The sequence below is a fragment of the Procambarus clarkii genome, chromosome 17, assembly GCF_040958095.1.
Source record: "Procambarus clarkii isolate CNS0578487 chromosome 17, FALCON_Pclarkii_2.0, whole genome shotgun sequence".
NCBI classification, from domain to species: domain Eukaryota; kingdom Metazoa; phylum Arthropoda; class Malacostraca; order Decapoda; family Cambaridae; genus Procambarus; species Procambarus clarkii.
In genome coordinates, this window is record NC_091166.1 from 48,736,799 (window position 1) to 48,755,189 (window position 18,391).

Consider the following 18,391-nt stretch of genomic DNA (forward strand, 5'->3'; position numbering starts at 1 on the left):
TTCACTGCCCTACACCCTGCACCCTGCACCCTACACCCTGCACCCTGCACCCTACACCCTGCACCCTACACCCTGCACCCTACGTCCTGCACCCTGCACCCTACACCCTGCACCCTACGTCCTGCACCCTGCACCCTACACCCTACGTCCTGCACCCTGCACCGAGGAGCCCAAATGGACCAGTGGACAAAAAACAGGTTTGCCCAACTTATAACAACTCATTAACACTATTCTAATCCTTTTAAATTTTCCATCAATACATTTCACATATTCACATTTCAAACAATTAAAATCAATCCAAGATATAGAAACTTTAAACTTGCTCAAGTTCAAACAAAAAAATCAAGTTTCAGTTTATTTAGATGCTTTATTGCGTGTATCATTATATGCAAGTCTTGACAGTTTAAATGATCAAGACTTGTACTCGGCAGTTTTTGTTAACAGGCGAGTACAATGGTGTTAATACTTGTGTATACAGAAAACCAACATTTACTGGCTTAGGTCTGAACTTTCGTTCATTTGTCCCAGAGACATTTAAGAGGAATTCAAATAAAAACTTGGTAAATAGAGCTTAGGCAGAGTGCTCTACTTGGTAGAGTTTCGGTCTTGAAATTATTAAGTTCTTCGTGGAATTTCTCTCGAATAATGCATTTGCTTTCCAATATGGTAAAAAATAAATTAAAAAAGTTTTTTCATGTTTAATTTTCTCCTCCCCCGCAGTGAAGAAAGATATATTAAATTACCATATTATGATTTAACGAATTTATCAAAAAATCAACTGAATAAATTACTTCAACAGCGTTAGCCTCGTTTTCTGTCATTATAGATTATTCTCAAAAAGAGGACTCGTCCTCTCAGTGAGTCTGGTTTCGAAATTTTGGATATTTGTAATAATAGCTGCTTTGATCCAAGAATAACGACGGCTTTGTTTAGTGAAAACTTTGGCCTTTATTCAATAAAAATACTTCGCCTGAGTAACTTTACAGTTTAGATTTAAGCCAATTTCTTGAGTTTCCCGTCTTTTCAAAATCAGTTTCTGTGTGTTTTTACCTTTTTTTAATTAATATTGTGTTATTTGTTTATTTGAGTAATTAATTATATAAAAACTAGTGTACATTAGTTATTAATTGTAGTATTTGAGTTTAAACTAATATTTGTTGGTTAAAAATCTCATTATAATTTATTTTGTTGTTTTTTGTATAAATTTTCAGTTTCGTTGTGTTTTGGTTTGTGTTCGTCTAATAAGTTGTCGTAATTTTGCTGAACACGATGTCAATTTCTTCTTTAATTGACCACACTGTAAGTAGTAACATGTCTTTTGTCCTTTTTGTGTATTTGTCACTTTTGTAATTTGCTGTTTTTTGTAGTAAATTTTACTTGTAATTAGAATTTCTAGGAATGCTTGTATTAATTCACTTAAAAATTGTAGTATTTTTCTTGTTACTGCGTTTCGAAATTATCTTTGGTTCGAAACTTCACGTGAAGCTTTTCAAATAATGTAACTGCTATTAAAGAAGTGATTGGCGTGGGGGAGGAGGCAATTTCAGCCAGCTACGGCTGCCTAAATATTTTGAAAGCAAGTTAAAAAAAAAATTTAAGGTAATATGTATATGTTCAAACTTAACAAATGGTCTGCTATTCATACTTTGGATGTAGCATAAAACATTCTACTTCTGTACTGGCGACCTCGCCCCCCCCCCCCTCTCTTTCCTCTGTCCCTCCTCCCCCCCTCTTTCCTCTCAGCCCCCCCCCCTTTCCAATGAACTTAATATCGAGCATTGACTTTAAGACAAACGGGTAAATAATCGCTGCCCTCAAGTATCTCTTTAACCCAGGAACAATATTTCGCGATGAAGTATTTCGCTTGTCTACCCTTTTTGAGGTTTCGAGAACAGGGTTTTTGCTTAAATTATTCCAATGTATATAAAAGTTGCAACTACAATTGAGGAACACTCCCTGACTAATATAAATATGGGCTGCTAACCTATTTGAATACAGGAAATTGAGCAGCGCTCTGGTCTGTTTCCACTGATGCCTACAAACCGTCTACTGTTAGTACCTACGGGCTCACCATAGCCCGTGCTACTTGGAACTGTTTGTGCCAAGTAGCGAATTTTGAACAACAGTCTACCGTTCCACACCTCTGCTATAACCACACGAGGAGCAGCGCTGAGGTCCGGCCTCTACAGTGTTGCTAGCTCCTCGTATACCGACATTCTTTACCAAAGTATAAAAATACTAATCACTAGTGTGTAAAACATAATCAAGCTCTTTATCATATTTAAATAAGTGTTTGAAAGTTATATATTGTCGAGAATAAGTACCTAAGGTGCGGGAACTTGACTGGTTAACGAGCACCACACGCAGCACGCCTCACTCCACTGCTACCTCCTGACATATTAAAGTCGCTCTCGCCCTCACAAGTATATAAGAATAATTCTTCAGCTCATTATGTAAATAACACGGCATGCAACATAATACAAAAACCATGATATGCAAATTACAGCTCTATGGCAGCCATTAAAAATTGATTGTTGCCGCAAGAGGCGGCTAGTTTATTGTGCACCCCATACTCGTCCTGTGAGCGATAGCGGAAAAAAGGATTACACAAGGCACAAAAGGTCTTCATCAGACCTTAACGGAGATTATTACATTAAAAATTGTTAATGTATCCTTAACACCGTATTAAAATGTTAGCCAATTAGTGTGTTCCATTTCAATAGCTATGTATTTAGTTATTAATTATACATTAATGGCAAGTCTTGTTGCTAAAACAAGTGTTTGAGCTATAGATATTACAGGGTTATAGGGGAGCTAATGTTTATTAGTCTTCACAATACTCTAATTGTTTCTTAATCTCTTGTGTAGTGTATCTACTGGAAGCGAAATAGGGATACAGTAAAAGCCTTTTAGATATGTTATCTTCTGCGGAAAATCCACAGAAATGTGATAGGAAGTGAATGTTTCGGCCTGATTAAAGCCGTTGTCAACACCAAACTATTTTGGTCTTGACAACGGCTTTAATCAGGCCGAAACGTTCACTTCTTATCACATTTATCTGTGGATTTTTCGCATAAAAATTATCAGCGTTTTGTGATCGTCAATTGCATGTTATCCTCTATAATAAGATGGTTCGCCATTTCATACAGCGGGAGTTTACATTTCTCTAAATGGCTGGATTATGTTTGTCATAGACTACTAAAGTGTCCCTCACAGCTCGTGCCTAAACCCGTCCTGGACGGTCAATATATTCCTCTCCACCAAAGGCAACAGGACACTTGGGGCATGAATGACTTGATCACAAATGTGGTACACACGACTAGGCTGGCTTGGGCAGGTTGCAAGTATTGCATACACGTTCTATATAGACTAGAGGGGGGGGGGTGATAGAGTAGTCTGGCCTCTCTCCTGTTGTGACCGTGTACTTGTGCCCCATCAAATGATTGTTTTACTCTAACAGGTTGGTCAAACAGCTGTACAGCGCCCTACGGTCGGTCGCGTATAAGCGACAGTGGCTACAACCCATTGGAGAAGTTATATTACTACGTTTGATATGGTAAGAATATTGTATTCTGAAACTGACGTCTTAAAAGCCACGTCATCGGCAAAAAAGATCAGCGTTTGCACTTAATGCAGTACTGGTTATGTAGACTTGTTTCCCGACCATTAAACGCCTCCCTAATCGGCTAAATATATCGCTTTCACTACTCTAAACATAAGAGCTTATGGTGCAAAATGACACTGATCAGTCACATGTTCAGCTCAGATCTATAACATTTTATTTAAATTTCTTCAAACCCGTTTAAATTACCTCTACACCAATTACTCTAATTTCCGTATGCCAATTTACCAACCGTAATAAGGATCTGAAATACGTATATAAAAATAAACACGCGTATTATAGACAACTTTTTGCTAATAGTAAAAGAAATTGATAGTACAGACACAGGGATAATCGCATCAGTAATTTTGCCCAGTACACAACTGCATTGTTTAACATTAACTCGGCATGAGACAACAGCTCTCGACCTGCGCTATGGAACCATCGTGACCTCGGGGGGGGGGGGGGGCGAACACGGACCCAAACGTCGTCACTTTCATTTCTATGTGGGTAGAGGTGCTCATTGGAGCCTTGCTAAGACTTACTCTGTACAGTTTCGTACCCCCGGCCACCCAGGTGACCATGATGGTGCATGCTAAGCGTGTTCTGGCCATGATAGACATCAAATACCTGCACGGATATCTCTGAGAAAGCTTAAGTTGATCTGGGACTCTTTAATCTAAACAGGAGGAGCAGTTGGACGGGGCGCAGATGGCCGAGGCACAACTGGAAAAGGACCACATAGCGGCCCAACTAGCTGAAGCACAAGTGGACGATGACCACATAGCAACACAACTAGCAGAGGCACAAGTGGACGATGAACACGTAGCAACACAAGTGGACGATGACCACATGGCAACACAACTAGCTGAGGCACAAGTGGACGATGAACACGTAGCAACACAACTAGCTGAGGCACAAGTGGACGATGAACACGTAGCAACACAAGTGGACGATGACCACATGGCAACACAACTAGCTGAAGCACAAGTGGACGATGACCACATAGCAACACAACTAGCAGAGGCACAAGTGGACGATGAACACGTAGCAACACAAGTGGACGATGACCACATGGCAACACAACTAGCTGAGGCACAAGTGGACGATGAACACGTAGCAACACAACTAGCTGAGGCACAAGTGGACGATGAACACGTAGCAACACAACTAGCTGAGGCACAAGTGGACGATGACCACATAGCAACACAACTAGCAGAGGCACAAGTGGACGATGAACACGTAGCAACACAAGTGGACGATGACCACATGGCAACACAACTAGCAGAGGCACAAGTGGACGATGAACACGTAGCAACACAACTAGCAGAGGCACAAGTGGACGATGAACACGTAGCAACACAAGTGGACGATGACCACATGGCAACACAACTAGCTGAAGCACAAGTGGACGATGACCACATAGCAACACAACTAGCTGAGGCACAAGTGGACGATGAACACGTAGCAACACAAGTGGACGATGACCACATGGCAACACAACTAGCTGAAGCACAAGTGGACGATGACCACATAGCAATACAACTAGCAGAGGCACAAGTGGACGATGAACACGTAGCAACACAAGTGGACGATGACCACATGGCAACACAACTAGCTGAAGCACAAGTGGACGATGACCACATAGCAACACAACTAGCAGAGGCACAAGTGGACGATGAACACGTAGCAACACAAGTGGACGATGACCACATGGCAACACAACTAGCTGAGGCACAAGTGGACGATGAACACGTAGCAACACAACTAGCTGAGGCACAAGTGGACGATGACCACATAGCAACACAACTAGCAGAGGCACAAGTGGACGATGAACACGTAGCAACACAACTAGCAGAGGCACAAGTGGACGATGAACACGTAGCAACACAAGTGGACGATGACCACATGGCAACACAACTAGCTGAGGCACAAGTGGACGATGAACACGTAGCAACACAACTAGCTGAGGCACAAGTGGACGATGAACACGTAGCAACACAACTAGCTGAGGCACAAGTGGACGATGACCACATAGCAACACAACTAGCAGAGGCACAAGTGGACGATGAACACGTAGCAACACAACTAGCTGAGGCACAAGTGGACGATGAACACGTAGCAACACAACTAGCTGAGGCACAAGTGGACGATGACCACATAGCAACACAACTAGCAGAGGCACAAGTGGACGATGAACACGTAGCAACACAAGTGGACGATGACCACATGGCAACACAACTAGCTGAGGCACAAGTGGGCGATGAACACGTAGCAACACAACTAGCTGAGGCACAAGTGGACGATGAACACGTAGCAACACAACTAGCTGAGGCACAAGTGGACGATGACCACATAGCAACACAACTAGCAGAGGCACAAGTGGACGATGAACACGTAGCAACACAAGTGGACGATGACCACATGGCAACACAACTAGCTGAGGCACAAGTGGACGATGAACACGTAGCAACACTACTAGCAGAGGCACAAGTGGACGATGAGCACGTAGCAACACAACTAGCAGAGGCACAAGTGGACGATGAACACGTAGCAACACAACTAGCAGAGGCACAAGTGGACGATGAACACGTAGCAACACAAGTGGACGATGACCACATGGCAACACAACTAGCTGAGGCACAAGTGGACGATGAACACGTAGCAACACAAGTGGACGATGACCACATGGCAACACAACTAGCTGAGGCACAAGTGGACGATGAACACGTAGCAACACAAGTGGACGATGACCACATGGCAACACAACTAGCCGAGGCACAAGTGGACGATGACCACATAGCAACACTACTAGCCGAGGCACAGGTGGACGATGAACACGTAGCAACACAAGTGGACGATGACCACATAGCAACACTATTAGCTGAGGCACAAGTGGACGATGCACACAGCAACACTACTAGCTGAAGCACAAGTGGACGATGAACACACAGCAACACTACTAGCCGAGGCACAAGTGGACGATGAACACATAGCAACACAAGTGGCCGATGAACACACAGCAACACTACTAGCCGAGGCACAAGTGGACGATGAACACATAGCAACACAAGTGGACGATGAACACATAGCAACACAAGTGGACGATGAACACATAGCAACACAAGTGGACGATGAACACATAGCAACACAAGTGGACGATGAACACATAGCAACACAAGTGGACGATGAACACATAGCAACACAAGTGGACGATGAACACATAGCAACACAAGTGGACGATGAACACATAGCAACACAAGTGGACGATGAACACACAGCAACACAACAAGCCGAGGCACAAGATGTGGCCTGGACTATACTGGACGATGTATGACTGGGAACATATACGGCCAAAAAATCTAAAATGAAAACAATAATGAGCCAGAGATAAGTCTTTAAGGGCTCAACTATGTCTTTCAAGGTCAAGTTGACCTTTTATAAAACATCCACTGTAGCCCCCCCCCCATCATCCTGTTCAACTGTCTCAAGTATTAACTTGTTCAACTCTTCAGATTATTAAAGTCTTTGATTTCTGAGCATAAATATGCTTAGACCTAACTTCGATGTTCATTGAATAAACGCCACCTCTTATTAAACTAAGAATGGAATTAGATTTTTCTGAATTAACATTTGGTGTGTAAAAGATTTTGTGTGCAGTTTTGCGTATTGTTCAAAATTGCTCAGTGGAGGCAGAGGATGACATTTTGTGACCAACTTGAATGTAATCTCAGTTTGGGAGTATTATCCCTGAGCTCTACGACCGACCAGTAACGTAGTCACTACTTCTTGCAGAATATATATTGGCAATTATTAAAAATTGCATCCTTGTAAATTGGTCATTAATTAATAAATGTTTATTATGTTAATATATATCTAACCAATATATTTAATTATTTATATTACCCACCCTACCTCTAGCCCTGAATTATTCCTAGGCTGGAGATGTTATAACAGTAGACACGCTGCTGTTAAAAAAAGTTTATTGGGCAGCGTCACTCATCCTGTGAGTGGACACACCGCCATAGCAGCATGTACAACACTTCCCCCCCCCCTCCCATAGGAAGAAAACCCGCTGGGTTGTTCATCCTGTCACTTGTACCCAGACACAGCTGGGACTTGCTTAACCATCTCAAGTGAACACCTTATCAAACAAGATTAACATGTTGGCAACTTTACAATCGTACGTTATCTTGAGGGTGCAAAATGGGGGAATCATTTAAGAACGGTATCAATATTTGACAAAAGTTTTCCTAACTCAAACAATTTGGGGTTTATTATTCTAGACACATTTGTCTCTGGCGTTCACATTCTCTCAGCTAGTGGTCAAGGCGGTGTCCGTCACTGTAATCACATATTCTACAACTCCGCTGATCAACTGTTGTTTCCATTCCGAATCTTCTTGGATATTTGTAACCAAGACGGATTCTCACTATTACTGATTCTCTCCCGCGGCCACCTCCTCTTCGGCCATAATGATTGGGATTGCCAGCTGCAACCATGTTGTACCATCGTACAGATTCACTGGTTTGTGCTTCTATCCTCCTTTCCTCAGCTACCTTCTCACGGTGATGTTGCCTGACAATACCTCTAATTTGTAGAAGTCTTGGGTATAAAGTATTCAATATGGTCTCCTTCAGCAGCCAGCAGATCTGCTCGTTCATTTCTACATACACCAACATGGGAGGAGATCCACAGGAACTTGACCACTCTTCCCTGGTTGATTAGTACCCCTTTACGACTCTCTTGATTTCAGTGACTCAGGATTCTGCCCGATTTTTACTTAAGCTTTGTAGCGCTGTTTTTTTAATCTGTGCAGATCACTGTGCCATTAGTGTTTCGTTCAAGGAATCTTAACGTCATAACAATGGCCATTAGCTCTGCTTGCGTTGAAGAGGCATAGTTCTCAATACGCGCTTTTTCTTCATTTCTGCGTTGAAAGGCATTATTAATAATTACACTTTATGCTACACCACCACTGTCGTTAATAGGGTTAGATCGACTTGAGAATGGTCCAGGACGGACCGAAACGTCGTCGTCCCTTCACATTCTAGTGTGTGGTCTGGTCATCATACTTTAGCCACGTTATTGTGACTCATCGCCTGCATTAGATGACCCATCAGTGTAGATTTGATGTAGTTCATGCTGCTGTACCCCGGTCATCCTTCCCTTGTAGCATAACACGTCTCAGAGCCTCGGCCCCAGGTCCACTGTCTTGACTGTTTCTCTAACATGTGCTCGTGTATCGCACCACTCTTCCCGCCCGCCCTTCTCTGCCACAACACCTTCCACACCTCAGACCTTCACCAGCTGCCCTACTTCTGCTCCTATCTAACCTGCGGCCACAGGTGTTCCTTTTGGAGCACCCACAGCCATTCCCAACGTTCCTTCCCACCCTTCTGCTACCTGCTGGGTCAGCGCTCCTTCTCTACTTCCTACTTTTTTCCCCCCCTCCTTCACTTTTCGAACCCCCATCTTTCTTCTGTCTCCCCCTCTGTCTTTAGGCTCTCCCCCATAACTGTCTGTTCAAACACATGTCTGTTCTCCTGGCTGTTGCCTTTGTGTTCTCCCTCCGTGTCTCTGCCTGAGACTGTGGAGGCTGTTGTAGAGTACATCACTACTAGCACACCTGTGTTTGTCACAACAGGAAATCTGGTTCCTCCCCAGGGGGTAAGACGGCTTCTGTCCTTCCCCACCCACCTTCCTCTTTCACCTTGGTTCATGCCTCTCATCCCGTCCTCGTAGTGAGTTAGTTGACCTACTTATAAAAGTTCCAGCAGTCCTTGAATCGAGGCTCTAGGGCCACCAGCTGTGGGAGTGGGGCGTCTCATCTTGGGCCACCAGCTGTGGGAGCGGGTCGTCTCATCTTGGGCCACCAGCTGTGGGAGCGGGGCGTCTCATCTTGGAGTAATCTTTCTAACATTGGGTCCTCTAGCATAACGATGGTGTTCCACACCCTGATGGCTTGGTGCTGCAGTCTGATGTTTAGTGGCTGTATGTTCAAGAGCTCCTGGATTGTCTGATCATATGGTGGACGGTGTTTTGCTGCTCTCCTTAGCGCCTTATTTTGTACTGCTTGCAGTTTCTGCATGTTAGTTTTCTTTATGGTGTGTAGTGGTACTGGGGGATACTCTAGATGCGGCCGAACTAGAGCCTTATATAGGTGGATCTGAATGTTTGTACTGAGGCTTCGGAATCTCCTCAGTTTTCCTAAGGCTGGTTTGACTTTGTTTAGTCGGTCCCTTACGTGAATTTGTATCCCTTCTATTTATCATAAGTCCCAGTATTCTGCCTACCTCCGCATATTGGATCGGATGGTTGTCAAGGATAATGGGGGTCTGGGTTTCTTTTCGCAATGTGTATTATCTGAAACTTTTGTTTGTTAGAGCTAATTTTCCATTGCTTCTCAAAGTTGTTTGAGTTCAATTGCTGCCTTGGTCTTGTCGGCTAGTAGCGACTTTGATGGGCCCGGTTGGCATATTATTTGGGTAACATCATCAGCGTATGTGATGTATTCTCCATGTTGGGGTTGGGGGTAGGTCAGCTGTATATATGTTGAATAGAGTGGGAAAGAGGCAGCTTCCTTGTGGTACTCCACTTTTCAGTTCTATTACGTCACCCAAGTAGCTGCCTATATTAAGCCTAGCAGTTCTGTTGCCTATAAAGCTGCAGAGAGTAGCAGTAAATCTTTCAGGAAGTCCTAGGTCAGATACCTTATATTTTAGGCCTGTGTGCCACACTTTGTCGAAGGCTTTCGAAACGTCTTTAAGCACTATATTACTGATGTTTTTTACCCTGCTTGTCCCACAGCCCAACCGTGTCCCTAATTCCTTTCTGCACACCCCTGCCCCTCACAACCTCTTCCCTTCACACCTATACTTCCCTCTGCCCTTCACCCGCCTTTACTACCCCACTCTACCACCCCTTTCTACCACCCCCTCTATCACTCAACCTCCGCTATCCCCACTCTGCCTTTCAGACCATATCTACTTCTCAGATCCACTTTAGCTCTCAGACCCTCTCTGCATCCCAGATTCTTTCAGCCTCTCAGACCATAGCTGGTTCTCGGCCGCCCATTGTCTCCCAGACCCACAATGGCGCTCATCTTGCCCCCTCACAACCCGACACTTCCCACCACACAACCCCTCATCGCAGACACAACCCCAACCAGCTCTCACTTGCAGCCTACACCAATTGCAGCAAGTAGACAGAAGTGCTCTGTAAATTCTGGCAAGATAGTATCCGAGGAACCTTTAGGTGTGGTACACCACTGCCGCGAGAGTAAGCAGTAGTCTACGTGGCGCAGTGGTAAAGCACTCGCCCGGCACTTCACCAGCGCTTTGGTCTGGGTTCGTATCCTAGTCGGGGAGGATTGACTAGGCGCCAATCCTTAACTGTAGCCTCTGTTCACCCAGCAGTGAATAGGTACCGGGTTCTTAAAACGATTTGGCGGGTCGTATTGCTGTGTAAATTAGGATTAAGGACCTGCCCGAAACGCTATGCGTGCTAGACAGCATAGACAACTCCTGTATATATAAATACATAATTAAAAAATCCACTCGGGGATTGAACGCCGACCAGCATGAAGCTCTACCGTCAGACTCTGATGAATCACAAATTTTAGGAAGGTCTCATTTTGCATACAAGTAGTGGGAAAATGGAATGAACTGAAGGAACAGTTTGTAGAAGCAAACTGTTCATAATTCTAGAAGTAGATATGACGGGGAAATGGACAGTTGAGTCATTACTTTAGATAAGCGACGGGTAGAAAAACGGGGTCCAAGAGCTATTGCTCGACCCTGCAGGCACAAATAGTATATATATAATATTATATACACACACAATCAGGTGTGGTGGAAGCGGTTGTAACAGTAACAGTTGTGAAGGCAGCGGTGGAGACTAACAACAGTTGTGAGTGTAACAACAGTTGTGGTGGCCTCCCTCACACGCACCTCCTCTACTATTGCATGTCTGCCTTCTGACCAACAGTAATGTGCTGACTGACCTTGGCTTGTTGGTCTCTATTGTACTGTGGAGACCAACAAGAGACCTTTCTCTCTCTGAGAAGCTAGAGACAGAGAGAGGGGGGAGTGAGAGGGAGGGGGAAGAGAGAGAGAGGGGGGGGGGGAGAGAGAGAGGGAGAAGAGAGAGGGGGGGAGAGAGAAGGGGGGGGGAGGGAGGACAATCACTCAAAGCCACGTGGCTGAGACAAGAGTATATGAGCACAACGTGTACGATCAAGTGCACACAACTCTCACTCTCCCTCACCCACTCTCTCCTCTTCCCCCCCACCACCACACCCCAACCACTCCCTCACTTGCTCATTCCCGTCACTGTCGTCACCTACTACATCCCTTCCCTCCCCCGTTCACAACATCCTCTCCCCCTCACCACCACAACACCACCACAACACCACAACACCACCAACACCACCACCACAACACCACCACCACCACACCACCACCACCACCACAACACCACCACCACCACCACAACACCACCACCATCACCACCACACAAAGCTGCACTCCGCAAGAAAGACAATGGACAAAGAAGATCTATAAGACGCCGCGCCCATCCCATGACCAAAACAATCCAAGAGTTCACTGAATGTATAAAACCACTGAACCAGATGTGACAACAGCGAGCCACCAGGGTACAATATCACCCTCAGACTAGAAGAACCGTTGCTAGAATGAATACACCAAGAATTAGACGTTCGCCGCCCTCCTACAGTTAGTGACCCCCAGGATCTTAGAATGAGTACCCGAGCTCCTCAATACACAATTCTAAGTTCACTTCTTAAAGAGCACTAACAGCAAGCTCCCTCGTGTACACAGGCTAGCCGCCCTCCCAGAATGACTGGGGATGTAGTGTACATAAGCTTGGGTGTACAGTACACATTCAATGAAAGAATGAAGCCTGACAAAAGTACACATGATCGATACACTTAACGGGCATCGACAAAGTACATTACAAAATAATGTAAGTGCAACAGCAGCACGGGAGTTAATGTATAAATAAAGTCTACTTTCATCTGTTTCTTCTACTGAAAATAATTCATCTATTAAATCGAGTGACAAGCTTGCTGACAATTTACGCCAGCAATAAATGAACAAATCCACAAGGACCAATCCATTTGATGCATCACGCTAATGTGATCTGTGTGTGTAGTGTAAGCCAGTAATGTTTGCCCTGTGCTGGGTGCAGAATGTGTAAATGCTGGTACAAAACCGGGCTTTTGGGTAAAGATGATGATTTATCCCCAAAACCACGATGGGAGTGTTTAATTACTGATGAGCACTAAATGCTACATTAGCTGATCTCGAAGAGTTATTTCGATGAGTTTACCAATTACAAAACAGTTTTACTCGTGTTTTAAGTTGGAAACTTTCTCGAGTGATTTTGAAAAGCATTGTGTATGCACCCAAACACAACCATTGTACCATTAAATACCATTGTACTCACCTAGTTGTGTTTGCGGGGGAGTTGAGCTCTGGCTCTTTGGTCCCGCCTCTCAACTGGCAAACAACTGGTGTACAGAGTGTGGTGATATACCTTGATGGTGACATAGGGTGGTGAAGAGTGGCTCTGGTCTTAAGACCCCCCCTCCTAGAACCTGAGCCCCACCTTCGCCAACACCAACTGTTAAAATGATCCAACTGGCTGGTTAATTCTTCTACCAAGCGGGCCACGACGACGACATACTTTTTTCTAAGACTAGAGGCTTATTAGTAAAGTCCTTGATGCTTCTAACGAAACTGCTGGCTCAGAGCTGCTATCTTACGTAAACTGGTCTGAAGCTTGACACTCCCCTCCATCCCCCCCACCCCACTCTCTCTCTCTCTCTCTTTCTCTCTCTCTCTCTCTCTCTCTCTCTCTCTCTCTCTCTCTCTCTCTCTCTCTCTCTCTCTCTCTCTCTCTCTCTCTTTCTCTGTGTGTGTGTGTGTGTGTGTGTGTGTGTGTGTGTGTGTGTGTGTGTGTGTGTGTGTGTGTGTGTGTGTGTGTTCCGAAAGAAACTACAAGTAGAGACCTGTTAGGCTACATAAGTTCACCAGAACCCTTGAACGTGTTGGATAAGCTTACTATTCGTTTCCATTAGAATTGAACTAATTATAACATGATGTGGCTAGAGTGGTTTAGGTTTCTGACCAGAGCAGAGACCAACTGGGCCAGGGTCGGAATAGCCACCGGGATATATTTAGTGACCGCCAAACGGCGCACGCTCGCAGGGTGACGGTCGTAACACCCTGTGACGGGGGACGTAGAGGCATCACCCTTCAGGGGACACGGTGGGGAGGGGAGAGAGTAGAGGCATCACCCTTCAGGGGACACGGTGGGGAGGGGAGAGAGTAGAGGCATCACCCTTCAGGGGACACGGTGGGGAGGGGAGAGAGTAGAGGCATCACCCTTCAGGGGATACGGTGGGGAGGGGAGAGAGTAGAGGCATCACCCTTCAGGGGACACGGTGGGGAGGGGAGAGAGTATAGGCATCACCCTTCAGGGAACACGTGAGGAGGGAGAGAGTAGAGGCATCACCCTTCAGGGGACACGGTGGGGAGGGGAGAGAGTATAGGCATCACCCTTCAGGGAACACGTGAGGAGGGAGAGAGTAGAGGCATCACCCTTCAGGGGACACATGGGGAGGGGAGAGAGTAGAGGCATCACCCTTCAGGGGACACGGTGGGGAGGGGAGAGAGTAGAGGCATCACCCTTCAGGGGACACGGTGGGGAGGGAGAGAGAGTAGAGGCATCACCCTTCAGGGGACACGGTGGGGAGGGAGAGAGTAGAGGCATCACCCCTCAGGGGACACGGTGGGGAGGGAGAGAGTAGAGGCATCACCCTTCAGGGGACACGGTGGGGAGGGGAGAGAGTAGAGGCATCACCCTTCAGGGGACACGGTGGGGAGGGAGAGAGAGTAGAGGCATCACCCTTCAGGGGACACGGTGGGGAGGGGAGAGAGTAGAGGCATCACCCTTCAGGGGACACGGTGGGGAGGGAGAGAGAGTAGAGGCATCACCCTTCAGGGACACGGTGGGGAGGGGAGAGAGTAGAGGCATCACCCTTCAGGGAACACGTGGGGAGGGGGAGAGTAGAGGCATCACCCTTCAGGGGACACGGTGGGGAGGGAGAGAGTAGAGGCATCACCCCTCAGGGGACACGGTGGGGAGGGAGAGAGTAGAGGCATCACCCTTCAGGGGACACGGTGGGGAGGGGAGAGAGTAGAGGCATCACCCTTCAGGGGACACGGTGGGGAGGGAGAGTAGAGGCATCACCCTTCAGGGGACACGGTGGGGAGGGGAGAGAGTAGAGGCATCACCCTTCAGGGGACACGGTGGGGAGGGAGAGAGAGTAGAGGCATCACCCTTCAGGGGACACGGTGGGGAGGGGAGAGAGTAGAGGCATCACCCTTCAGGGGACACGGTGGGGAGGGAGAGAGAGTAGAGGCATCACCCTTCAGGGACACGGTGGGGAGGGGAGAGAGTAGAGGCATCACCCTTCAGGGGACACGGTGGGGAGGGAGAGAGAGTAGAGGCATCACCCTTCAGGGAACACGTGGGGAGGGAGAGAGTAGAGGCATCACCCTTCAGGGGACACGGTGGGGAGGGAGAGAGTAGAGGCATCACCCCTCAGGGGACACGGTGGGGAGGGAGAGAGTAGAGGCATCACCCTTCAGGGGACACGGTGGGGAGGGAGAGAGAGTAGAGGCATCACCCTTCAGGGGACACGGTGTGGAGGGGAGAGAGTATAGGCATCACCCTTCAGGGGACACGGTGGGGAGGGGAGAGAGTAGAGGCATCACCCTTCAGGGGACACGTGGGGAGGGAGAGAGAGTAGAGGCATCACCCTTCAGGGGACACGGTGGGGAGGGAGAGAGTAGAGGCATCACCCTTCAGGGGACACGTGAGGAGGGAGAGAGAGTAGAGGCATCACCCTTCAGGGGACACGTGGGGAGGGAGAGAGAGTAGAGGCATCACCCTTCAGGGGACACGGTGTGGAGGGGAGAGAGTATAGGCATCACCCTTCAGGGGACACGGGGGGAGGGAGAGAGAGTAGAGGCATCACCCTTCAGGGGACACGTGGGGAGGGAGAGAGAGTAGAGGCATCACCCTTCAGGGGACACGGTGGGGAGGGAGAGAGAGTAGAGGCACCACCCTTCAGGGACACGTGGGGAGGGAGAGAGAGTAGAGGCATCACCCTTCAGGGGACACGTTGGGGAGGGAGAGAGAGTAGAGGCACCACCCTTCAGGGGACACGGTGGGGAGGGAGAGAGAATAGAGGCATCACCCTTCAGGGGACACGGTGGGGAGGGGAGAGAGTAGAGGCATCACCCTTCAGGGGACACGTGGGGAGGGAGAGAGAATAGAGGCATCACCCTTCAGGGGACACGGTGGGGAGGGAGAGAGAATAGAGGCATCACCCTTCAGGGGACACGGTGGGGAGGGAGAGAGAATAGAGGCATCACCCTTCAGGGGACACGGTGGGGAGGGAGAGAGAATAGAGGCATCACCCTTCAGGGGACACGGTGGGGAGGGAGAGAGTAGAGGCATCACCCCTCAGGGGACACGGTGGGGAGGGAGAGAGTAGAGGCATCACCCTTCAGGGGACACGGTGGGGAGGGAGAGAGAGTAGAGGCATCACCCTTCAGGGGACACGGTGTGGAGGGGAGAGAGTATAGGCATCACCCTTCAGGGGACACGGTGGGGAGGGGAGAGAGTAGAGGCATCACCCTTCAGGGGACACGTGGGGAGGGGAGAGAGTAGAGGCATCACCCTTCAGGGGACACATGGGGAGGGGGGAGAGTAGAGGCACCACCCTTCAGGGACACGTGGGGAGGGAGAGAGAGTAGAGGCATCACCCTTCAGGGGACACGGTGGGGAGGGAGAGAGTAGAGGCATCACCCTTCAGGGGACACGTGAGGAGGGAGAGAGAGTAGAGGCATCACCCTTCAGGGGACACGTGGGGAGGGAGAGAGAGTAGAGGCATCACCCTTCAGGGGACACGGTGTGGAGGGGAGAGAGTATAGGCATCACCCTTCAGGGGACACGTGGGGAGGGAGAGAGAGTAGAGGCATCACCCTTCAGGGGACACGTGGGGAGGGAGAGAGAGTAGAGGCATCACCCTTCAGGGGACACGGTGGGGAGGGAGAGAGAGTAGAGGCACCACCCTTCAGGGACACGTGGGGAGGGAGAGAGAGTAGAGGCATCACCCTTCAGGGGACACGTTGGGGAGGGAGAGAGAGTAGAGGCACCACCCTTCAGGGGACACGGTGGGGAGGGAGAGAGAATAGAGGCATCACCCTTCAGGGGACACGGTGGGGAGGGGAGAGAGTAGAGGCATCACCCTTCAGGGGACACGTGGGGAGGGAGAGAGAATAGAGGCATCACCCTTCAGGGGACACGGTGGGGAGGGAGAGAGAATAGAGGCATCACCCTTCAGGGGACACGGTGGGGAGGGAGAGAGAATAGAGGCATCACCCTTCAGGGGACACGGTGGGGAGGGAGAGAGAATAGAGGCATCACCCTTCAGGGGACACGGTGGGGAGGGAGAGAGTAGAGGCATCACCCCTTCAGGGGACACGGTGGGGAGGGAGAGAGTAGAGGCATCACCCTTCAGGGGACACGGTGGGGAGGGAGAGAGAGTAGAGGCATCACCCTTCAGGGGACACGGTGTGGAGGGGAGAGAGTATAGGCATCACCCTTCAGGGGACACGGTGGGGAGGGGAGAGAGTAGAGGCATCACCCTTCAGGGGACACGGTGGGGAGGGGAGAGAGTAGAGGCATCACCCTTCAGGGGACACGTGGGGAGGGGGAGAGAGTAGAGGCATCCACCCTTCAGGGGACACGTGGGGAGGGAGAGAGAGTAGAGGCATCACCCTTCAGGGGACACGGTGGGGAGGGAGAGAGAGTAGATGCATCACCCTTCAGGGGACACTCTGGGGACCCTCACCATTTGAGAGATGACAAGATTGCTGCCTCCACCCAAATCTATTTGTAGTCTCCTGCCTTTCTTTATGGAATAATATAAATGGTTTATCTTGGTGCATAGTGTCTGTCTGTCAGTCTGTCTCAGTACGCCTGACAGTGTTGGTACTGGCTGTCTGTCGTTGTTCGTGTCTCAGTTCTTAGTCAACCACCAGAGTTGAGGTAAATGGAAATGGAAGATGAGAAGGGAGCAAATGATCAGAGAACCCAGAGAGTATTAGTCATACGAGAAGGAAAAGAGATAAAATAGGAAAGCATAATAACAGAACATAAACATACCCAACATACCACAAACCAAAATATAAGACAAATTGTAAACAAAAAATATAAAACGTAACACAGAAGAACATAAACAGTTCAGAGAACAAATGAAGAGAGAGGAGGAGAGCAGGGGGAGAGAGAGAGAGAGAGATATGAGAAGCAGAACACGCAGACAGCCACAGCAGACGTGTGAGTGTCCGCCCCTCACTGCTCATGCACCTCCCTGGCGACACTCCAGTTACTAGGGGGAGTGTGGGGGGGGGGCTGGAGAGAGGAGGGGGTAGAGAATGAAGGATGCAGACAGAGAATGAAGGCAGGGCCCTGAAGAGTATGAAGGCTCTGGGAAACCGTTGACAAGAGCTCCTTAAGGGAGGACGGGAGGGAGTTAAGTAGAGGGAGGAGAAAGAGGGAGGGAAGCAGGAGGGAGGATTATTAACTTTGAAGACAGATAAGAGACGACTTTATGGGAGGAATAAAAAGAGGAGGGAATGAGGGAGGAAGGATGGAGGGAGAGGAGGAAGCGGGGGGGTGGAAGGAGGGAGA

The 18,391-nt window shown here is 48.2% G+C and overlaps 2 protein-coding genes across 3 annotated transcripts in view; one reads left to right on the top strand and one right to left on the bottom strand.

Annotated features, from left to right (window-relative positions):
• Positions 1-18,391, bottom strand: part of asun (integrator complex subunit 13 asun) — a 476,385-nt gene that overhangs the window by 116,967 nt on the left and 341,027 nt on the right. The gene's annotated exons all lie outside the window — the stretch shown is intronic.
• Positions 1,239-7,489, top strand: LOC123749428 (uncharacterized abhydrolase domain-containing protein DDB_G0269086). 2 transcript variants are annotated; one of them, XM_069325988.1, is made up of 4 exons: positions 1,239-1,299; positions 3,461-3,556; positions 4,289-4,405; positions 4,475-7,489. In XM_069325988.1, the coding sequence occupies exons 2-4, from the start codon at positions 3,554-3,556 to the stop codon at positions 6,527-6,529; spliced, it is 2,175 nt and encodes a 724-aa protein (XP_069182089.1). In that variant the 5' UTR covers positions 1,239-1,299; positions 3,461-3,553; the 3' UTR covers positions 6,530-7,489. The 2 variants fall into 2 exon arrangements, with proteins under 2 accessions (XP_069182089.1, XP_045587470.2); XM_045731514.2 differs by having other exon boundaries at positions 1,241-1,299; positions 4,289-7,489.